Source organism: Pseudorasbora parva, chromosome 23 (assembly GCF_024679245.1).
Source record: "Pseudorasbora parva isolate DD20220531a chromosome 23, ASM2467924v1, whole genome shotgun sequence".
Lineage (NCBI taxonomy): Eukaryota > Metazoa > Chordata > Actinopteri > Cypriniformes > Gobionidae > Pseudorasbora > Pseudorasbora parva.
The window spans coordinates 9,488,943-9,513,652 of record NC_090194.1 but is presented as its reverse complement, the minus strand read 5'-3'; the positions used below and the strand labels follow the sequence as shown (position 1 = coordinate 9,513,652).

Here is a 24,710-nt window from a genome sequence, read left to right as displayed (position 1 = left end):
TATTTTATTTTTTTTATTTTTTTTAGCAGTTCAAGCTCTTTCATTGATGTTGGCTTTGTGAAGATTTCTGTGGTCAGTTTTTCTGGAAATGGTTATGATGAATATTGAGGTGTGCTGCAGTTGTTCTGTTTGGTCACGATTCTCTTTGTGTTTGGCGGCCTCTATCATTCACTTTCATTTTCTTTCAATGTCTTTTGTGTACACAGTCATAATCATAAAGACTACTGTTCTTAAAATACACAATACTAGTAAGGTTACAAATGCTCTTGTTACGGCTCTGATGATTTGCCATAGGCTGTAAATACACCCACTGGCCACTTTATTAGGAATTCAACATGCAAATATGTAATCACATGGCAGCAATTAAATGTGCTAGATGTATATTTGTTGACTGTAGTAAAACATAAAAACATAATAATATATTTATTTAGGAACTATGTGTGTTTAGTTCACATTCTTGTTTCTTTTGAAAAACAATTCTACAGCCAAGTTACTACTTTGAAATGCACGTTCCGTGTTTAAATGTCTGCTGTTTTATTCTGTGTGATCCTCCCACTGCCAATGTACCCAATAGTATTTACAGGGTTGACAGAGAATGGTCTGAAAAAAGAGAAAGTGGGGAAAAAGGCCTTATGCCAGAGGTCAGAGGAGAATGCTCAGAATGGTTCAAGCTTATATAGAAAGGCAACAGTAACTCAAATAACTACTCATTACAACTGAGGTCTACATAAGAGCGTCTGTAAACACACAACACGTTGAATCTTGAAGCAGATGGGCAGCAGAAGAACACACTGCCACTCCTGTCAGATATAAACAGGAAACTAAGGCTACAATTTGCACAGTTTCACCAAAATTGGACCGTAGAAGATTGGAAAAATGTGACGTTCAGATAGTAGGGTCAGAATTTGGCATAAACAATATGAAATCATTCTTGTATCCCAGATAGATAGATGGATGGATGGATGGATGGATGGATGGATGGATGGATGGATGGATGGATGGATGGATGGATGGATGGATGGATAGATAGATAGATAGATAGATAGATAGATAGATAGATAGATAGATAGATAGATAGATAGATAGATAGATAGATAGATAGATAGATAGATAGATAGATAGATAGATAGATAGATAGATAGATAGATAGATAGATTCAACAAAATCAAAAACAATTTCTAAATACTTAACTGAATTGTATTTGTTAAGTATTTAGAAATTGTTTTTGATCAATCTTCTCCCCTTTCCTGGTAATTTAAGCTTGATCCCTTTCAGATGTTAAAAAAGCAGAAAGATTTCCTTTCACTTGGAGTGATGAAGCAAAACCTTCAATCATTGTCACCCTGGAGCTCTTATCTCGAGCCCTGTTCCAGTTTCTCAAATGTGTGGCCAAGAGGTGGGGTGCAAAATTGGGAAATTGTCTGCAGCATTTGAGGGACACATGCGCTTCATCGCATTCATGTACAAAGTATCACATCCTGTCTCTACTAAACCAAAATCTACTCTACACATTCAGGGCTTCCAAATGTTTGGAAGTTTCACAATAACAAATGCCTCTCCTTGGACTGACATTAATTTAGTGATCAAATTTAACACTCTTATGAAAAATTATAATAACTCTAAAATTCTAACTATTATTACACTTTTTTTTAAATTACATATTACCCCAAGAACACATAAATATTGTATATAACAGGAAAACCCGCTTATGGTTATTTTAAACACATATTGCATAAAGCAAAATGGTATATCAAATCATTCTGTTATAGCAATATTTCAGAACATAGTTGAGAATCATCTATCTTTATACAAAGTTTGGTATAAAAAATCCTGAAACCTAAACATTTATTTGTGATTTTTTTTTAAATCCCATTTTTGCCTATTCATGTTTTTATTTTTATTATTATTAACAGATTCCTGGGGCCTGTACCATGATGGTAGTTTAACAAACTCAGGGTTAAAGGATTAGTTTCGAGTTGACAAAACCAAACCATTGTATTAAGGCTTTGTTGGTCCCATGATGCTGATCATCAACTTTCTTTGTCAACTCAGGCTTTGATCCTGACTTCAGGAGTTTAGCTGTGACATCAGCAGTGAACAGCCAATCACACGCTGTGGAACTGAGATTCACTTCTCGCGAGACAATCAGTGAGATTAATTTCTCTCTTCTGCAGAATATTGCATGATTGAAAAATATTAAGAATAAAAAATAAAAAAAATACACAGCAAGAAGAAAAGCTGTTTATGAAAGAGGACAACTTTAAGAAAAAATTGTATACGTCAATGCAAGTAAAAGTTATCAAGTTAGTTTAGTTGATATAGAGAAAATAAAACATTTAAGCTCAGTGAGCATCTTTTTTTTATAGGCTATTTTTATTTATTGATTTTAAAACTTTGTCCATATGACTTTATGCAGGTGATGTTATTTATATGACTTATGTATTAATTTTAACAAAGTACCTATTAATGATTGATTAACTAAAATGATAAATGTGTAATTGATTTAAGGTATAATAATTACATAAATTATAAGTAAATCATTCAAAATTAATATTATTATAAATAAGCATTGTTAAAAGCAAGACGCTTTAGTCTTTAAAACCATTTGCTATGTAATGACCTTTAATTTGGAGCAGAAACAGGGGGAGTGGCTTTACTGCATCAGAGGTGTGTCACTTTTCTCACAGCTGATTGGCCCAATTTCAGTTTGAGATCTCTAATCCAGAACATAACCTGCCCTGGAGCAGGTTAGCCGTGGAGCATAAGTTACTATGGCGATGAACACAGCTAAAAGCCAAACCACTTTAATGGTACCTAAAACCCAGGATTGGCACAAACTAAGCTTAAACAAATCAGGCTAGCCAGCTAAACCAGCTTCATGGTACAGGCCCCTGGTGTCCTTTACAACGTTTTTAACATAACAAATTAATAACATATTTTTCCCATTTTGTTTCTTATGCTCTAAATAATGTAATGACATTAAAAATACGTTATTTTAGATTTTTTTTAAGTTTAATATTGCTTTTATGAGTTAGCAATTTTCTTGCTAAATAAATATCAGCATTAAAAATACAATTTCAAAAAGAAACACAGTTTTCAATAAAAAGGGTTGAAATATTAGATTAAATAGTCGTCACGTCACACAATAAGGACTAGGCATTGGACTATGTTGTCAACACTTTCGTAATTAAAATAAAGTTATTCGTTTTAAAAATATTTTATACATTGAATTATGTAAATTCAACATATTCCATTATTGTTACATGGTTTTAATTGTTAGGTCAGTTCAAGATCTCAATATACATTAAATGTATAGGCAATCAATTAGATGCCCTGTTTGCTACAGTACAATCAAATCTCTGATCAAACATTTATTATTATATAAAGTAAAACCGCTATAATGTGGGCGTGGTTGTAAAGTAATACCAATCGTATGGGCTAATACACCTTATTAATATTACATAAGATGAGTAACGCAATAGATTAAGCAAATGTTCCAAACGGACCAATGACTGAGCTTGCTGCATGACCTCTATATTAATATTCATGAGCTCGTCGCCGCCACGCCTCGGAGTGGTCTTCCTGTGATTGTGTTGTCTTCGTGCTATTGGGCAGACGCATCCTGCGCGTCGTCACACAGTTGCCTACAGATTTTCACTTTGCGAGTAAAACGTCTTCAAATCATGTCGTCTTTGTATAAACCGTTCTCTGTTTCGGAGGGACCCTGCAAAGATGCTATACTGAGACAAGGATGCACGTCGCAACAGCATCCCGCTGCGCTGACCCGGATTCCCTCCGCTGGCAGGGGGTCGACGCGCACTTTTACCCCAATTCCCAACATTTATCCAGGCCAGAGGAATCTAGCGGCCGCTGCAATCGAAGGGAGAAAAATCACCCATCTGTGGAAGGCTATTCTTGCAGGTACATGCGTATTTGTGTTTGTGTTAGAAGCACACAAGCGCTAATGTTTTGGTGAATCAAGCTAGTCCCCATTATGCGCGAGCCCACAACAACAGTCATGCGTGACACGCTGGCACGTCCCCTTTCACAACACGTACAGTCTGCCATTAAAACTCACTGTCAGTCCATGACCTGCATGTCTTTGCTGGGTCAACCAAATAGTAGCTTCCAGAAATGTAATTTGTTGACTCTGCTAATAGCAGTTTATACAGCTTTGGGCACTTAAAACAGTGTGCTTTATTAAATATAAAATTCAATATAACTACTTAACCATATTCCAACAAAACTGGTTTGGTTGGGTGCAATGTTGCAAACAACTGTGTTTTAAACAACCAACTAAAACAAAATGAACTTTTATAATAAAACGGATTTGTCCTTGATGCGAGTTAAACAGCTGTAGCTTAAACGAATCACACAGATTGCTGCTTGCAATTTAGACACTCCTTTTTTACTTATGATATTGTTTTTAAACAGGTGGCATTGCAGGAGGCATTGAGATCTGCATCACATTCCCAACGGAGTACGTGAAGACCCAACTACAGTTAGATGAAAGAGCAAACCCTCCCCGATACCGAGGCATAGGTGAGGGCAATGGCATGATTTGAAAAATCACCAATATCTGATTCCTAAATGCATGCTATATAACACCGTTTATGTTTCTTTTTGTATTCCTAATGTTTAAACAAAATGTCATATCTGGATTTTCGGTGTTGTGACTAATCCAATAATTAACCTGCAAGCTCATGTTCATCTGCCTCCACTTTTGAGTGCAACAACCACATCTCAACATCCAACCCACCCTACATTTTTCCTAAGATGTATCCCACAATACAGAAGAAAAGATCTGTTGCTACATTCATTTAATTGAGACTCTGTTTTGCATGCTTCTGTTGAGAGCAACAATGCGGGGGACAATAGGATATGGCTAGCATTGTATGTGTTTGTGTGTTGGTTGGATTCCAGGTGTCGTTCTTTTAGCCGCCGGAGGTTGTTGGCGTGGTCTTGAGCGTTTCCTCTATAGATCAGCCCTGCATTTATGTCTGCTGTCTGCTGTCTGCTGTCTGCTCCAGGAGTTAGTTTGTATGCTGAAATCTATCACATCTTTATACCTAATTTTGTGTCCACCCTTGTTAAACTGCGTAGGGTATGTGAGAGGGAGGCATTCTGGTAATGACATGTCCATCCCATCTGAGGTGAATGAATTTTAGGAAGGAGGAAAGTTGTTCGCTTTTGGTCAATTTGAATAGATGTTTATTTGACATTTTATCCTTCTAGATAATAAACCTGAGGCATCTTGTATAGAAGGCATCTTGATGCCTGTAGGTAGTCAAGCATTCAGCGGCATGCAACAGGACGCTCGGAACACATGGTTCATACACTCTTACTTCAGTGTAGGCAGATAGATGCTTATTCCGCCATACAAAATATGCCAGATGTCCAAAAATAGAGGCCAGTTTCCCCAACCTGTTTTAAAATCTCATCGTCTAGGGTGGTATTATGGGTGATGGTAGGCCTCGATATTCTCACGGTAAAGTTTGAAATAACTTTGCAGCGATATACTGTTAAGTGAACCTTCCAACAGTGCCCACACAGCTGAGAATGGCTTCTTCAAGCATCTTGGAGACGTTGCCGCAGGTCTTCTGGATTAAGTCTGTCTCAGTTTTTTTCATGTAACCACAAAACTACTTGATAATGGGGAGATCTGATCTCTGTTGGAGCATACCGACTCCTTGTGCATACAAAAATCTCACTGGATCGTGGGTGTCAGAACCATTGTATGTGGGTGGGGCAAGGCCCACCTACTTTTTAAGACCAATGATATTGGACCCACTCATTTTAAAGGGGTCACAAATTGAGAAATCAGCTTTCCCTTGAGCTTTTGATATATAAAAGGTCATGGTAATATAAGAATATAATGTAAGTTTCAGAGCTGAAAACTTCCTTGTTAGTCAAAGAAAAGCTTTTAGACACCAGGCCCAGCAAACGATCGATTTCAGAATGTGCCTCATCTTGACGTCATCGTGTGGCGAAACACGCCTCTATAGAATAATAAGCACGCCAAATTCAGTAACCCAACCCACCGACTCATGGAGTTGTTTGGATCGCGCTAGCCAGAAGCAATAAACATGCAGAAGATGGCAATGTATTGTGCTATTCCTAGTTGTGGAAGAACACAGTCGCTGCATAATCTCCCTTCAAATTCTAAAATTAGGAATGTGTGGTGGTTAAACTTAATTTTTAATGAAGTTTCAGCTCACGCACACTGTAAAAAAATATTTAGAAATTTTTTTACCTGGTTGCCTTAATTTTGAGTTCATTGAAATTAAAATTGAGTTAATACAATTAATTTTTTTTTTGAGATTCGACAACCTTTATTAAAATATTATTTAAAGATTTTGTTAGCATATTGGGTAATTGTGTGCATTTTATTTCTGATGACGCAGTGAAACTAACACCAAATAGTGCTATTTTCATGATTTATCATTTTTTTTATGTGGTTCAGACACAATTATATTTTGAGTTTCTATTTATTAAACACATTTCCTTCATTGTATCAACTCAAATTTTTAAAGCAACCAGGTTACTTACTTTAAGTTAAACCAACAAAAACCAATACATTTTTTTTTACAGTGCAGGGAAGACACGTATGCGCATTCGCTTCATTTCATCGCGGAATCATTTGTAAACAAGTCTCAGGCCGTGCTGGATTTGCAGACATATTGAGATTAAAACACAATGCTGTTCCTTCTATATTAGATCCGACAGGAATGGTGCAACACACTTATGTGAGTAAAACATTTTTTTTTTAATATGTGATAGTGCCGCTAGACAGCAGCAAATCTAATCTAATCCCTAACGGCAGCAAATCTAATCTGCCATGAGTATCGTCTAGCTAGCAACTCTCAATACCTTCTGAGCTATAAAAAAACAAACTCTGGTCAGGCCAATCACATCGTGTATAGGGTCGGTGGGCGGGGCTAATGATGACGGCAGGGTTGTGGTTGCGTGCTACTAGTAAACACAGAAGCTGGCGGATGGCGGTCTTTCGAATCAACTTTGGCTGTGACTCTGGAAGACTTGGAGTTAAGCTTTTCTCTGAGAAAAGAATAAAGAATGGCAATGAAGTCATTCTTAAAAAGGGAAGATGTGTTCGGAGTTTTGCTGACCCGATACAGTGAAAGTTTATCTGTCGCTTCACCTTCGTTGCTCTGGTTGGTTGTAGCGCTATCCAATTGCGTGCAGAGGGAGTTTCTCCCGCCCCTCGGATTGAGCCCTGTCAATGGAGAGTTTCCAGACCAAACATCTTGATGTGGGTCTGGCTTGTCAGGCTAATATTTTCTTTATTTTTATTAAAAATAAATGCCTTTCCGATCTGAGATGTTATGGTAAAAGAGAGTAGAGCGAGTTTGGCAAAAGGTGGATTCGAACCTCGGGTTGATTTGCGTCAACTTTCTACCATGTGTCTTACCCCTACACCTTTGCGACTGTAAATAATTCGGTGTCTTCTTTCATTTTGTCTGGCCCAACCAGACGTTTCGTAAACAGAGCGGGCTATTTGCACTTAATGTAAATGGCATCTACTCCAGTAAAAAAAAATCTGGGGGAGGACCCACCCGAAACCCATGCACTGGATTATTATAATTAGTGGCAAAAATAGTGTTTTGGAGTGTAAACTGATATTTCCAACTAACACACTACAGCAATAGATATAAATAAACGGCTTTAAACCATTTTCTTTTTGTTGGGGAAAATATTAATGTGCCTTTTGCAACGTACTGTATATCGGCCTTAACTGAATGTGTAAATAAAATTGTGTAACCTGTATTATTGTGCAGGCGACTGTGTTAAGCTGACAGTGCAGGATCATGGGTTGAGGGGTCTGTATAGAGGGCTTAGTTCACTGCTTTACGGATCCATCCCGAAATCTGCAGTACGGTAAGAAAAATTGGTCTTTTACGTGTTTTAGTATGAATAGTGTATCTTTTGCTTATGCTTTTTTGTTTGACATTATGGCAGGTTTGGAACATTCGAGGTTCTTAGTAACCCGATGAGGGACGCCACAGGTCGGCTTGACAATAAAGGAAGTTTACTGTGTGGGCTTGGAGCGGGAATTACAGAGGCGGTGTTGGTGGTCTGTCCAATGGAGACAGTCAAGGTGGGACGGTAACCTGTAATTTTGGTTATACATTAGGGCTGGAACGACGCATCAACATAATCGATTATTTTGATTACATACTATCTATGTTCATCCTTAATCCCCTATCATGTTTTACACGAAACAAAACTCTAGAGCAAAAACTGGCCTGTATGTCTGTGCCATAATATGGTTGTGTTTCTTACAGCGTATTGTTTTTTACAAGCCTGAAGGCCATTACATATTCCGCAAGAAAAAAGTTTCTCGCTCCCAGGGCAGCCATGTTTTAGGAGTTCTCGCAGCTTGTTCTCATCATCTGAGCAGAACTTTTTTCTTATGGGTGTCCGAGAACTATTGTGTGATTGGTTATCATTTCAGAAGTGTTGTACCTGTTTTTATCCTTTGTATGGAGCTGAGTATGTACCAAGCTTGATAACCCCCTTTTCTGACCCCTGCCCATTTTCAGGACTGAATGAACTGAACCGCCCTGGACAACTAGTTGTCTGCCACGTCATACTGTATATTCTGACAGCCACAGTGAACTGTATAATGACGGATTTAGTTTACTCACAGAGACGGAGAAATTATTTGCATTCCTCTGTTCATACATTCTGTCTTGCAGTCATAGATTCTGAATTGTATCTTACTCAAAATATCTCCTGTTTGTGTTATTTTCAGGTGAAGTTCATTCATGACCAGTGCTCTCTGAGGCCACGCTACCGAGGATTCTTCCACGGTGTACGAGAAATCATCAGAGATCAAGGTACTAATAGGAGACCTCTACAGATGTATTTATATATAGGAGTTGTGGGAGCGAAACCTGGTCTCTCTGATCAATGAGCGTGACAGGAATGCCATGTGTTTAGGGTTGTCTGGGTATTTAGTTTCTAATAAGGCAGTTGAAATGCAATTTAAAGTTACACAGGATTCAAATCTCCAGTTAAACATCACAAGATGAAGTTTAGCTTAGTTTAGAGCTTTATTTATCCCCTTGGGGAAATTAGTTTAGGCTCTCATGGTGCTTCACATTTAACACTTAACACATATACATTCAAACATGGAAAACACAAAACAGAACCTAAAAAAAGTGTATATATATATAATGTTTGTGCACCATTCTCAGTACTTGCTGTTCATAGTACAATGTGCTTCGTTAGGGAAGGGAATGATATATTTTCAAGGTTTAATGGAGGATGGTACATATTTTCATTGCACTTTTGAGTGTTCTCATATTTAGGTATTCTGGTCAGATGTTGTTTGAGAAATTAATAAGATTTTCCTTAGACCTGGATTCACTAGTCTGTATTTTATGGATTATTCTATATAACAACTGGAGCTCTTCCAAGATCCAGCTGCTCAAAATCATATTGTTTACTGCCAGACGCTGCATACTGTTGCAGTGGATTTCTGAGATAACACCAAGAAAAACACAATGTACTAAGAGTGTATTGGACATTATGCCATTGGAAGCTCTGAGTTTTTTCCTTAAAAACAGGGCATTTCAGTAAGGGGTATTATAATGCAGTCAGGCATATTAGCTCAAGAACAGTGTATAGAGAGCTTCAGGGAATGGGTATTCTATTCATGGTCGAGCAGCTGGTTTGGTTGCCAGGAGAACGGTACTTGCCTGACAGCATTATCAAATGTAACGTTTGGTGGAGGGAGAATTATGGTGTGGGGTTGTTTTTCAGGGGTTGGGCTTGGCCAAGTGGCAAGCTCCCCCAGTTTTTTTTAAAGCCAATATGAAAGTGACTTAAACTGCAATTCATCGACTGGCCGCACAGGCTCCAAAAGGGAGTAGAATCACATTGAGCTCCAAGTTAAAATGCCCAACTTTACAGCAGAAAGAAACATGTTTACAGCCTGGTTTAAATTGTGGTTTTGGTCTATTGTGCAAATTTTGCCCTTCATGATAACTAAGGGGGTTTAAAAAAAAAAAAAGAACTAATTTGTTTAAATTATATTAAGCCTTAAAGGACAACTCCGGCGAATTTTTAAGTTTATCTTGATCGTTATATCTTTGTGAGTATAGTCTATAGAAAAAAAAACGAACTGGATTGGTGCTTGCAACACAGAGTTATTACAGTTAATGCCCAGAGCCCCCCCTCAGCTAAAATGGCAGCTTTGGGGGCATACACATAAAGGGTGTCTTTGTGCCTCTTAACAGACACAAAATGCAATTAAAATGTCTGTCCAACATGAACAGGGCCCTTATATGACAACAAGATGCGTTTTAGCCACTTAGCCATTGTTTAAATTCACCTGTTTTAAAAGGCTAGCTGTGTCTCGCGCTGAAGTCCAGTGGGAACTCCGTTGTAGCCGGAAAAATAGTCCAGTCGAGAAGAGCATCGTGTTTATGAAGAGGCTCTGCTCATCGGCTCATCAGTCCTCAGTATTGAACGTGTCTGAGAGAAACTGTTTTAAATTCTGTACTGCTGATCCTGAGGACCGTTGCTCGTTCAGTTACTCGCGCATGCTCCGTATCAGCGGTTCATCAGATCTCTCAGTAAAACATGTCTCTGTTCAGTGAACGGTTGGAGTTACAACATATAATTCAAGACATTAGTTTACTTATATTCGGAGGGACTGTCACTCATGTCAGAAAGTGAGTAACTAAAGTAACTTGTGGGATCAGCGCTGATTTGAGACGCGAACCGTTTAGAACGATTCAGTCTGATTTGGTGAACTGGTTCGCCCGGTTCACTAAAAAGAACTGGTTCAAAAGAACCGGTTAAAAAGAATGATTCGTTCGTGACCAGACATCACCAGAGTGATGATCCGATCGGGCTCACGAGTGAAGAAGAAATTGTTCGCGTTTGCCTTTCCGAATTGTGAAAATTTGCAGCGAACACTTGACTAACTAACACAGACACAACACAGCCGGGCCGGTTGAAGAAAAATGCTATTCCGTGGTTAAAGAAAGGTACAGCCACTGTGGAGGTAATGTAAACTTTATTTATCCTTCCATTTGGGCACACTCAGCTTGAGGAAAGATGTGCAATAATTTAAAATAATCTTGCTTTACACACATGACGCTCTTCCCAACTGGACTACCTTTTTCCCACGGTCCCCACGGGATTTCAGCCCTAGACACAGCTAGCCATCTAAACAGGTGAATTTAAACAATGGCTAAGTGGCTAAATGCATCTCGTTGTCATGTAAGAGCCCTGTTCATGTTGGATCGACGTTTTAGCTGAGGGGGGGCTCTGGGCATTAACTGTAATAACTCCGTGTTGCAAGCACCAATCCGGTTCGTTTTTTTCTCTAAAGACTGTGCTCACAAAGATATAACGATCATGATAAACTTAAAAATTCACCGGAGTTGTCCTTAAAGTTCTGCATAATTAAGGTTGTGGTCACTTGAGTGACAGGTGGATTGTCGTTTATCTTCTGTCTGTTAGCTATTACGTAACCTTAGCTCTAGCTTCTCACCTTCTACCTTCGTTGTGGGATGCCTCTTTGCTCATTTTCAGTTATCTGCGAGTGATGCGCTGGCAAGATGGCAATGGCCGACTTTACGCTTAAAAAATGCTCTTCGGAATTCTACGGGTGACTTCACGGACACTACATTCATTTTTTTTTACAGTCTATGGGCGTGGCACAAGTTTCAGCAATGTTTCAGCATACCAAGACAGTTTGGACAATTTCATGCTCCCAAATTTGTGGGAACATTTTGGTGTAGAGGAACTCGACCGACCTGCACAGAGTCCTGACCTCAAGCCGATAAAACACCTCTGGGAGGTATTAGAGCAGAGACTGTGAGCCAGGCCTTCTTGTCGTACATCAGTGCCTGACCTCACAAATGCGCTTCTAGAAAAATGGTCAAAAATTCCTATAAACACACTCCTAAACCGTTGGAAAGAAAAATAATGCATAAAACGTAAAATAAGACTAATAGTTTTTTTGGAAATAAAGTATATAGATTTCTAATAGCATATTCTATATAAAATAAAAATAATAGTTAAAAAATATATTCAAATAATATATTCTGTGGTTGTAGGTGTTCGAGGGACATATCAAGGACTGACTGCTACACTTCTGAAGCAGGGTAGCAACCAGGCGATACGCTTTTATGTTATGAACTTGTTGCGAAACTGGTACAAAGGTGAGGATGAGATTTAATAGTAATACTCTGAAATTAATCTCAGTATGGCCGTTTAACAAAGCTGATCATGGATTTATCTTCAGGTGATGACCCAGGTCGTGACATGCACCCGCTGGTTACGGCGATTTTTGGAGCGACAGCTGGGGCAGCGAGTGTTTTTGGGAATACGCCCCTTGACGTGGTGAAGACTCGAATGCAGGTTAGCAGAAGTTGATGATTTTCAAATAATTAATTTTAAGAAAACTTCTTTTAAATCCCACTTGTTAATATTTTTTAATCAATTTGCTTTAGGGCTTGGAGGCTCATCGCTACAAGAGCACCATGGATTGCGCATTCCAAATTTTGAAAAACGAAGGCCCTCAAGCGTATGCAATGCCTCATAAATATTATTTCCTTTTTAACTTCCTTTTATTTACCTCTTTCTTACACTTTTCTTGCTTTGAATCACAGGTTCTACAAAGGCACAGTCCCACGATTGGGCCGCGTGTGTCTGGACGTGGCCATTGTCTTTGTTCTCTATGAGGAAGTCGTGAAGCTGCTGAACAACGTCTGGAGAACGGACTGAAGATGGACCAGGGTGCAGAATTGATCGTGACAGACTGAACTATCCAAACACAGTGGGCCATGTCAGTCAAGTTTAAAGATCCAGACTTGAACCATGACCTCTGGCCCAGAGGATTTAAACAATCCATCTGTGTCTGAATAGTTGAAGCCAGGACCTTGAGCCATGAGACGCAACCTGTAGCATATATTTATTGATGGATGAAAAGCATATCAAGTTGCGCACTTCGGTAAAATCATGCAAGTGTCCTCTCACCACCACCATGCTTTTCTAGAGGTTGTCTTAAGACAATTTACTCATGTGGCATGAAAAAGAAATAGCACAATCAAGTATGCACAAATATCACTGTAATGCACTTATTCTTTTGCTCTAGTTTACATGTGCAGTTACATGCAAACTGGTTTAAATGTGCTTTTGTAAGATCTTGTATCTTGATGACCCTGCTTTTGTAAGATCTTGATGTTATCATGCATCTCAAAACTGGTAGAGGCTAAGACATTCCTGCTTGATATTAAGTTTGCATGCTTGAATGGCATCAGGTCCGGGTTGTTCAAGCTCAATTACCGAGTCAATATAACTCGTTTTTGTGTTTTTTATCAAATGTAAATAGCAGCTTTTTTTATTTGCCCAATTTGTTCATAAGCTTTTTTTGGCCATTAACAAGCATTTCCTCACAAAGGTTGCCTGTGCTGTACTAGTTATGCTACTTTTGTGTTTGTGTCTGATATATAAGCAGTGCTTAAACAGATTCTGAATGTCACACAGATTCAATAAACCAAATGGGTTCCGTTTCCTGTCCCTGTGTGACCTTATTGAATAGCTGGCTCTGAACAATCAATCCAAACTCTTTGAATTCTATCTCATGGCTTTTAACGTCGTAAATGTGTTGTGCGATAACAACAAACTGCTTTTGATGCTCTACAGTTGTTAATTCAAGATAAGAAAGCCACACAAACACACAACATGGACCCCATAAAAATCCTTTTACTGCTTGTTTAATGAGAAAACGTCTTCTGACGTAGTGCGGTCCGCTGTGACGACACTGGTTATCTTTCGGTGCTGGAACAGACCCAGTTAATACTGCCTGTATCACAGCATTAGGGATTAAGTTAATTACAAAGAATGTGTGAGAAAGATTACACAGATTAAACTTGGTCAGATCACTCGCACTTCCATAGGGCAATTGCTCATTTGAGTGGGGTATCATGTGTTTTATCTTCCTTCTATCAGGACAACATCAGAGAGCATTATATGTCAGCTATTGTGATGCTGTCGAAGCAGTTTCGTAGGACAAATAGGCTAAGGATTAATGTTCCGACACTGCTGTTCACTGTCCTGTGGGGTGATGCTTCGAGACACCTGATTGGCTGTTGCATGCGGAGCCCCTGCTGCTGGTTTCTCCAGGTTACTTCCTCCATCTAAAGGAGAGAAGACGATAAGACATGCCTGGTGTTCCTACCAGGTGGCGTGCCACACTGCATTCTGAACAGAAATAAATAATCTTTGCAGGATATAGGGGTCACTTACATCCTTAAACACTTGTCTTTACCACCGCTGGCCACTCTCTGTCCATCAGGACTCCAGTCAACTGCAAAAACCTGAGCAATAAAAGAAAACATTAGTTTGTCCATCTACAACTTGCTGCTCTGACACAAGGGTGGTTGCCAAGGCATTGCTATGCTGTTAAAGTATAAAACGTTTTTGGCATGTTATGTGGTTGCTAGGGTGTACTGGGTAGTTGCTAGGTGATTGCTTAGAAATCTAAGTCATCTCTAGTTGTGGGAAATTACTCTAAACTACTTTATTATGATATGGGATTTAAAAAGGAAGCTTAAAATAAAAGCCTTATTTACTATAAAAATTAACGTTTCCAATGATTTTATAATAAAATAAATCCACCCACTTTTGTGCAAATCACAATTTTAAAATTCCCTACTGTTTTCAGGTTTTAAACAACTCAGAATACAGATATTTCTTTTTAAAACTAGTTTTGAAAAAAAAAAAAACTGTTCAGTTTTGTTACGTAAACTAAAACTATTAAAAACATTGAGCAATTTAAATAAAGCTGATTAAAATTTAAATGGTTTTGCCTTGGGAACTAAAAGTAATAACATTTCTAAAACTAAATTAGAGCTATAAAGAAATCTATAAAAAATATAAAAAAAACATAAAAATGACAAACTTACTAAAACTGACATTAAAATAAATGTTAATATATAAAAAATAAAATAAAAGCTGAAAATATAAAAATATAAGCGTATATAATATATGCTCTATAAATATTATTATAAATATATCATTATTAGTAAAATGACCCTGGGTGTGTGTAAGGCTAACCTCTGAAATAAATCCAGTCACTTCCTTACCTCATCAGCGTGGCCAGGCAGATCAGCGTTCAGTTTGCCCGTCTTAATGTCCCACACCTTCAGAGTGCTGTCACTGCTGCCACTGACCAACAGACGGCTGTCTGCAGACCACGCCACCTGGTACACTGGCCCGACATGACCACGAAGGGAGGTCAGGTACCTGGAAAACATAAAAATAAAAAAAAGATCTTAAAGTCCTTTAATACACTTTCACAGTGTTGGAGAAAACATATCAACATATTTGACTGCATGTTATACTTCAAGATACTGGCTGTGCTGTTGCCATGTGCAAACAAGCAAAATATGCCGTGATTTGCTGACGTGATTTGAGTGCCTCCAAGTGTACACTACTGGAAGTACACTTGGGTCTGCATCACTATGATTCCATTTACAAAGGTTGCTTTTGAAATCACATTTCTGTACTATAAAGCAGGAGAAAAACAGTATCTGAAGAGTAGCATGTCATTCAAATGTACCTACTCAGAAAAACTATAATTTCAGATGCAGCAACAGACTGTCTTGAATAGAATACAAGCTTATGGCATACTACTGTAAAATAATATGTGAAACAATAGTTGATACGCAACAATAAGCATTTCAAACAGTAACACCCATTGTTAAATGTCTAATTTATCAATTGGCAATCAGCTTTCATTACAGGAAATACTATAATTTAACTTTGTATTAAAAAAACTTTACTTTTGAAAGTGCATTGCATTGCGGTATATCCAATGACACATTTCTGTCTAATTTAGTATGTCATCTGGGTATTCTTGCCATATAGAATATTTGCATTCTATGCACATACTTTACATACTACTACTGTACACCGATTATCTCTTCATCACGGCACCTGTTGGTGGGTGGGATATATCAGGCAGCAAGTGAACATTTTGGCCTCAGAGTTGATGTGTTAGAAGCAGGAAAAATGGGCAAGTGTAAGGATTTGAGTGAATTTGACAAGGGCCAAATTGTGATGGCTAGACGACTGGCTCAGGGCATCTTCAAAACTCTTGAGCATCTTGTGCAGCGTTCCCAGTCTGCGGTGGTCCGTATCCATGAAAAATGGTCCAAGGAAGGAACAGTGGGGCACATTGATGCACGTGGGGAGCAAAGGCTGGCCCTTGTTGTCCGATCAAACAGACGAGCTACTGTAGCTCATATATCTCAAGTTAATGCTGGTTCTGATAGAAAGGTGTCAGATACACAGTGCACCGCAGTTTGTTGCGTATGGGGCTACATAGCCACAGACCAGTAAGGGTGCCAATGCTGACCCCTGTCCACTACCGAAAGTGCCAACAGTGTGCACAAGAGCATCAGAACTGGACCACAGAGCAATGGAAGAAGGTGGCCTGGTCTGATGAATCATGTTGTCTTTTACATCACTTGGATGGCCACGCATGGAGGCCCCACCTCGCAACCTACAGGACTTAAAGGATCTGCTGCTAACATCTTGGTGCCAGACAACAGCACACCTTCAGGGGACTAGTGGAGTCCATGCCTCGACAGGTCAGGGCTGTTTTGACAGCAAAAAGGGGACCAACACAATATCAGGTCATAATGGTATGCCTGATTGGTGTATATACTAATACTGCAGGTAGGTATAACATAAAAAATATGGAAGTATGCTAATCTAAAAATAGGCAAAATCTCAAATCAATCAGGGATCCATGACCACCCTACTTACTTTCCTGTTTTTCCATCCCAGATCTTTATAGACTTGTCAAAGGAAGCACTGGCGATCAGTCGTGTGTCCGGGGAGAAGAGCACCTCATTGACCAGCGCTTGGTGACCCGTCAAACGGGCCACTGGCTTCTTCTCCTCTGCTGGGTTCCATAAGAACATTGTGAAGTCATCTGATCCTGACACCAGCCTCTCATGACCTTCTCCCTTTAGAAGACCAAATGTTCAGTTTTTTATCTCTCATAAAAATCGATACTGTATATAGACTGGCCTCACTCACTCTGACGTTGTTGTAGCGCTTCAAAGCTCTTTCCTTGATTTCGTCCACTGAGGAAAATTGATTTATATTAATAAAATTACCCGTATTACTTACACTTCTATTCCAAAGTTTAGGGTCAGTATGTTAATAAAATAAAAATAAAATAAAAAAATAAATTATTCAGCAAGGACACATTCAATTCATCAAAAGTGACAGTAAAGTAATTTATAAATGTGACAAATAAATTATTTTCTATTAAACAATTCTAAAAAAAAATTATATCAGTTTCCACACACAAAACAAAAAAAACTGTTTCTGGAATACCAAATTAGCATATTATAATGATTTCATGGGACACCGAATAAATCACATTTTAAAATATACTAAAATAGAAAAAGTTATTTCAATTGTAATAATATTTCACAACATTACTGTTTTACTGTATTTTTGATCAAATGAATGCAGCCTTGTTGTACATCTTTCATAAACATAAAAAAAAAAAAAATTATACCAACTCCAAACTTTTGAACAGTAGTGTACATTAATAAAACCATTGCAGGATTGTGCTGAAACCTACATGATCCAGAAAGATCCTGAGGGTTTATGGTTGCGGTAGCTGGCTCGAACGCTCCTGTGCGCAGAACGTAGTCGGTGCTGAGGGCCAATGTGTTGACCCAGTGAGCGTGACCTTGCAACGTACGACACTGAACCCCCTACGGCATGGATGAGAGCAGATATTCAATAGCATAACTCAGTAAAACTCCTCACATTAGTAAACATGGTTTCAAGTTATATTTGATGCATTATGAATGGACAAATCTTACATCTTTGGCTCTCCAGACTTTAATGGTTCTGTCCTGAGATGAGGTGTACAGGAGACCATCACCTCCCCATTTTACACACGTCACAGACTGTGTGTGGCCGGTCATGATCTTATCACAGCGCCCCAAAACCGTATCCCATATCCGAATAGAACAGTCTTTACTGGTGCTAGCCAAATACCGACACTCTGGGTTTCTGTGATGGAGTGAAATTTGCTGTTAAATTATTATTTTATTTTATTATAAAATATTCTGAATTATAATTGAATTAAACAATACTTAAATAATAATATTTTTATTATTATAATAAAATGAAATACAAAAAACAAAAATAAGTTAATAAATTATTTTAATTTATAACAAATTTGAATAAATTCACTGTAGAGCTAACGAAGTTAACAAATTTAATGCAAATTAACAAATATAAAACATAAATATAAAACATAGATTACAAGAATAAGAAGTGCTTTATATTAAATTTATATTTATTTTAAAGGCACAACATGTAATGTTTTATTTGTTTAAATTATATAAATATTTATTTGCAGAATTCTGAAGGTAGATGACAATGTATTAGTGTTGTACTTTCTATTACACATACCTTTGACAAATACTTTCTTTGTTTTTAGAGTTCTGTCTAATAATTTAACAGTAAATGAAGACAGAGAATGGGAGCTCAGATGTGCTTTTAAACGTCCCGTATGATGTTAAAATAAAAGTTCTGCTTCAGACACATCAACCAAGCGATGCCAATAATTGAATAATATATTGGCCATGGCAATATATATCAGTCTACCACTTTCAAAACTCACAGGTGGAGAGGTTCCCAGCACAGCCAGGTAATCCACTTTGTATGTCCCGTTAAGGTCTTTCCAATCTGACTTCCTGTGATCGGATCCCACAAGAAGATCTGCAAAGTACACAGCAGATACAAAACAATATTTTAATATTTTAATCCCAAAACACTGGAATTTCAGTGACTTATAATGAACATGACAAGCTTACCTGACTGTTTTTGCACCCTGATGCTAATTTCTTGCCATCTGGAGACCAGGCAATGGATAAAACCCAGTGTGTGTGGCCTTATAAAACATGATGGACAGAATGTCAGATGATTGGTTTAACTTACAGATGAACTGTATTTAATAACATGTAATGGCTATGTGATAAACTGACCCCTAGCGGTGTGGTGTGGTGTTTCTGTGTTCAGATCCCAGAACCTCACTGTCGTGTCCCCAGATCCACTAGCGAGATATCTGAAAAATAACCCCAAAATGAAAACAAAAAGATTTATCTGGATGCATACGCTCTGATGTTATATATCTATCTTTCTTTATATAAATTAGGATGTAATGTTTCCGTTTAATCCACTTACTTTCCAGTAGGGCTGAATGCTACAGAGATGACAGCCTCTGTGTGGCCCTCCAAAGAGCTGGTGCATCGAGCCACGGCCCGCACACGGAATACGGCCTGCGGCTGGTACACAACTGGCAGCACCTGCTCAGTCTCCAGGCCCAACGTCTGCACACAAGTGCCCAGGGATGACACCACCTCTGCATCTTTTACAAAGAACAGGAATGGCACAGGATCTTCCTGTAGACCGACAAAAAGATAGGGGTTATGAAATGATAAAACCTGTCAGATAATTTGCACTAAACCAAGTAGTTTACAGTACAGTTATACACTACAATTAAAAATTCAGTGCAATGTTTTAAAATAAAATAAAAATAATAATACTTTTATCAGCACGACTGTTTGAAATAAGAGAAAGTCACAAAGTTTACAAGTTTACAAAGTAAAAGGAATTCACATGTTTAAAAAAAATAAGGTCAAGAGCTAATATAAAAAAATAGATGTATATCTGTCAAACTTTTGGAATAATTTAGAGATGGAATTAAAACAGTGTAATCATTCTGCAAATTTAAGAAAGTGTTTAAAAACAAGGTAATACGTAATTATATTATTGTATAAATAATTGGTGTATGTAATACATAATTTATTGTAATAATATCTTAAATGTATATATGATCTTTGTAATTATCAATATGGGAAATATTTATAGTAACACTATTGTATGTCTAATCCATTAGAAAGAAAAGAAAAAAAAGAAAAGAAAAAGAGGGTTTTTTTTTTTTATTGACACTCATTAGAGAAATATTATAAAGGCTAGGTATAATAACCAATGGCTTCTGCCTATACCTTTTTCTGTTATGTATATTATTTGTTATATTTTATTTATATATTTTTTGTTTGTGTTTTTGTTTTGTTTTATTAATTGTGGATAATGTTATGCAAAGGCCGAAATAAAGAAATAAAGAAATAAAAAATAAAATAAATATTATATTGCTACAAAAGCGACACTAAGAGGGTCCTAAAAAATTATTATGGTTACCACAAAAATATTAAGCAGCAAAACTGTTCTCAACATTGATAATAATAATAAATGTTACTTGACTTGAGCATCAAATCAGCACATTAGAATGATTTCTTAAGGATGATGTGACACTGAAGACTGGAGATATGATGCTGAAAATTCAGCTTCGCCATGACAGAAATAAATGACATTTTAAAATAGAAGTTATTTAAAATTGTAATAAAATAGTACTGTTATTATTGTAATCACATAAATGCAGCTTTAGTGAGCATAAGAGACTTCTTTCAAAGACATAAAATTGTCATATCTCTAATAAAATGCTTTAGATTTTGTATTAAAAGTGTGTTTAGAAAGATCTAGTCCATCATTCCTACCTTCTGTAACAGTGCGTTGCAGACCAGCTGCAGTTTATCTGGGCTGATGTCCAGCGGCACATCGAAGGGGGATCCGAGCACCTCACCGCTCTCATCCTGGAGCTGGATCAACACGCGCTCCACGTCCACGCTCATCTTTCCTTTTAAACGCCAAACACATTGAATTAAACACTATAAGTTTTAAAGCACGTGACGTGAGGCCCGAACGTGTTAAACAGGCTGTTTTGAACAAATACCTGTCAGGAAAAGTATTATAAATTAGAGACATGAACAGGAATTCCAAATATATACTGAATAAGAGAGTTTCCATATAGTACAACACAGAAATACCTGTCGTTATTGATAGCTGCTCACTTCACGCATGCAGCGAACAGTATTTTGGACGCGCACAAATCGCGTGCCGTGACATCATCACAGCGCGCCTAGTGTGACTTTACTGAAGTCGGAAAAGCAGGCGCTCAGCCGTCACGAGAATGGGTGGCAAAAATAAACAGAGAACTAAAGGAAATGTTCGAGTAAGACAAATTAAATTTTTTCGATTTCTAATATTTCCTAACTACAAGTCATCTCGTTGAAATGATTTAAAGTCAGTGAATAACAAGACAGTGTTGTGAACTATTACAGCATGGTAAACTGTAGCTTGCTACAACAAGTCGCTATTATGTACTTGATTTAACTTATTGTATTAAAAAAAAATGTTTATGAAACATTAGATAAGGCATTATACTGTCTTTTATGTAAAGCCTGTATTGTTGTAGTCCTGACGTCACGTGTTTGTATCAGACAAAGTCATTGTAGTCTGGCACAATATCCATAGACTGTAAAAGAATAGAAAGACAATATCTAAAAGCCCTGACAAAAGTAAAAAGCTCGGTTTCTGCTGTACTCAGTCGATAAACTCTAGCTCTTTTTGTTCACTATTTATAAAGCACATTTAAAACAGTGCTGTGCAGGAGCACAGATACAAAAAATAACAATTAAAATGCATACAGAGAGCAACACTGATGTGTTAAAGCTACGGAGAACAGGCACATTTTCAAAAGAGTGATAAAGAAGGTGCTACTCTAATCTGATTAGCTGACTATATACCATAGGGCCATAATCCTCAAGATATGAAACAGTCATGAATGTTTAATGACAGCCCTGTGTTATCTCTCTTTCAGCCATCCAGCAGTGGCAGAGCTGCTGATCTGTTGGCCAGGGAGAGTGGCGTCGTACCTGGGTTTGTGGGATTCGGTGTCTCGACTTCCAATGATCCAGGATATGTACCTGCAGTACAGGGGGCTGAGGAGATAGACAATCTAGTTGATGCAGACTTTCGTATGGTTCTACGGAAATTGTCCAAGAGAGATACAGTAACAAAATTGAAGGTATGGCTTGTTATGATTGATTTAAGCACCATTTCCCAGTACAGTGTTACAAATAAATATTGCCTAATGCCTAGAGAGCAGATACAGTGCCTTGCGAAAGTATTCGGCCTCCTTGAACTGTGCAACCTTTTGCCACATTTCAGGCTTCAAACATAAAGATATAAAACTATAATTTGAGAATCGACAACAAGTGGGTCACAATCATGAAGTGGAACGAGATTTATTGGATATTTCCAAACAATTTAACAAATCAAAAACTGAAAAATTGGGCGTGCAAAATTATTCGGCCTCCTTAAGTTAATACTTTGTAGCGCCACCTTTTGCTGTGATTACAGCTGTAAATCGCTTGGGGTATGTCTCTATCAGTTTTGCTCATCATGAGACTGAAATTTTTGCCCATTCCTCCTTGCAGAACAGCTTGAGCTCAGTGAGGTTGGATGGAAAGCGTTTGTGAACAGCAGTTTTCAGTTCTTTCCACAGATTCTCGATTGGATTCAGGTCTGGACATTGACTTGACCATTCTAACACCTGGATATGTTGATTTTTGAACCATTCCATTGTAGATTTTGCTTTATGTTTTGGATCATTGTCTCGTTGGAAGACAAATCTCCGTCCTAGTCTCAGGTCTTTTGCAGACTCCATCAGGTTTTCTTCCAGAATGGTCCTGTATTTGGCTCCATCCATCTTCCCATCAATTTTAACTATCTTCCCTGTCCCTGCTGAAGAAAAGCAAGTCCAAACCATGATGCTACCACACCACCATGTTTGACAGTGGGGGTGGTGTGTTCAGGGTTCAAAAAGCTCAATTTTGGTTTCATCTGACCAGAGCACCTTCTTCCACATGTTTGGTGTGTCTCCCAGGTGGCTTGTGGCAAACTTTAAACAACACTTTTTATGGATATCTTTAAGAAATGGCTTTTTTCTTGCCACTCTTCCATAAAGGCCAGATTTGTGCAGTATACGACTGACTGTTGTCCTATGGACAGAGTCTCCCACCTCAGCTGTAGATCTCTGCAGTTCATCCAGAGTGATCATGGGCCTCTTGGCTGCATCTCTGATCAGTCTTCTCCTTGTATGAGCTGAAAGTTTAGAGGGACGGCCAGGTCTTGGTAGATTTGCAGTGGTCTGATACTCCTTCCATTTCAATATTAATTGCTTGCACGTTGCTCCTTGGGATGTTTTAAGCTTGGGAAATCTTTTTGTATCCAAATCCGGCTTTAAACTTCTCCACAACAGTATCTCGGAGCTGCCTGGTGTGTTCCTTGTTCTTCATGATGCTCTCTGCACTTTAAACAGACCTCTGAGACTATCACAGTGCAGGTGCATTTATACGGAGGCTTGATTACACACAGGTGGATTCTATGTATCATCATTAGTCATTTAGGTCAACATTGGATCATTCAGAGATCCTCACTGAACTTCTGGAGAGAGTTTGCTGCACTGAAAGTAAAGGGGCCGAATCATTTTGCACGCCCGATTTTTCAGTTTTTGATTTGTTAAAAAAGTGAAATATCCAATACGTTTCATTCCACTTCATGATTGTGTTCCACTTGTTGTAGATACTTCACAAAAAATTACAGTTTTATATCTTTATGTTTGAAGCCTGAAATGTGGCAAAAGGTCGCAAAGTTCAAGGGGGCTGAATACTTTCGCATGGCACTGTATTTGGTAAATTTTTGATCCGTGATGAATTGAGCATTGTCAGGGTCAGGATCTCCACACATATTTTCATAGCCTGTTACCACTCATGTCCTGGTATTGGCACTTTTAGCACACTTTTTTATCAATTTTTGTTTTTTTGTTTTTTGATCACTTTTACTCTGCCAAACTAAAACAATGCATGCACTGAGACAAAAATGCATTTGCCCACATATCAAAATGTAGGAAAGAAGTTGAATAAGCCCTATTTTTAAAAACGGTGGAGTGTTCTTTTAAAATAGGGCCCAATATTTTTTTGCTTGCTCTTCTGAGTGTATTCTTTAAAAAGAGACCATAGGTCTGTATTCCAAACCATTCATGAATTATGATTCTTTAAGTTTAGATCTATGCTCAAAAAGGAGGGTCAATTAAAGTCCTCATGAAATCAACTCTTGTAATGTCTCTCAGCCCTCTCTTTCTACAGTCTTTCAGATCTCCTTCTTTCACACTGCCTCTTCTTCCCCATCATGAGTGGACATGCCCCCTACTGCTGATTGGCTATAAACGCAATGTGGAGCTTGGTCCGACCCACTTTCAAAAGCGTTTTTCAGTAATCGCTTTTACTGCACCTTTAGCGCGTTAAATGTTGAAGATTGTAAATGCAACCTGGGACAAGGCTGAGACATGCAACATCAATGTTTGTCTTTTCTTTTTGCTTCTTTTCTATAAGAAAATCTAATCTCTTTTCAGTTCTGATGCATTTCTTTCTAAGGTTGAATACTATTTTATTTTTTCTGTTAAATAATGTCTTTTTTATGTGATACTGTCTGTTAAGTGTCAGCATTTCTCTGTGCTTAACATGTGGTACTGATGTAGATGTCTATAGATATACATGTTTTATTTCTTGCTTTTTGCTTTTACTTATTTACTGGGAACAATTAAAGTTTAAATTTAAGACTTCTCCAAACACTCTGAAATCACTTCATATATTGGACATTTTTATTCTTGACATCATGTAATTGCATGAGGGAATACAATGGACATATCCTGTATATTGTAAATG

At 37.9% G+C, this 24,710-nt stretch overlaps 3 protein-coding genes across 3 annotated transcripts in view; 2 read left to right on the top strand and 1 right to left on the bottom strand.

Annotated features, from left to right (window-relative positions):
* The first annotated feature begins 3,541 nt into the window (after positions 1-3,541).
* Positions 3,542-13,553, top strand: slc25a1a (solute carrier family 25 member 1a). Its single transcript, XM_067434001.1, has 9 exons — positions 3,542-3,921; positions 4,435-4,542; positions 7,797-7,896; positions 7,978-8,116; positions 8,774-8,858; positions 12,096-12,200; positions 12,284-12,399; positions 12,492-12,565; positions 12,651-13,553. Exons 1-9 carry the CDS (start codon positions 3,684-3,686, stop codon positions 12,763-12,765), a joined length of 1,080 nt encoding a protein of 359 aa, XP_067290102.1. The 5' UTR covers positions 3,542-3,683; the 3' UTR covers positions 12,766-13,553.
* Positions 13,554-13,728: 175 nt separating this feature from the next.
* Positions 13,729-21,078, bottom strand: nle1 (notchless homolog 1 (Drosophila)). Its single transcript, XM_067434000.1, has 13 exons — positions 20,970-21,078; positions 20,640-20,779; positions 19,267-19,484; positions 19,068-19,147; positions 18,897-18,973; positions 18,704-18,801; positions 17,895-18,087; positions 17,648-17,783; positions 17,092-17,138; positions 16,816-17,018; positions 15,129-15,288; positions 14,290-14,360; positions 13,729-14,180 (listed from the first exon to the last, which is right to left on the bottom strand). The coding sequence occupies exons 2-13, from the start codon at positions 20,772-20,774 to the stop codon at positions 14,168-14,170; spliced, it is 1,431 nt and encodes a 476-aa protein (XP_067290101.1). The 5' UTR covers positions 20,775-20,779; positions 20,970-21,078; the 3' UTR covers positions 13,729-14,167.
* The window catches only part of ltn1 (listerin E3 ubiquitin protein ligase 1), a 23,033-nt gene continuing 19,359 nt past the window's right edge, over positions 21,037-24,710 (top strand). The window contains exons 1-2 of the mRNA XM_067433999.1: positions 21,037-21,154; positions 21,803-22,009. Of these exons, the coding sequence (XP_067290100.1) occupies positions 21,113-21,154; positions 21,803-22,009 (249 nt within the window). The 5' untranslated portion in view covers positions 21,037-21,112. The remainder of the gene's footprint in view (positions 21,155-21,802; positions 22,010-24,710) is intronic.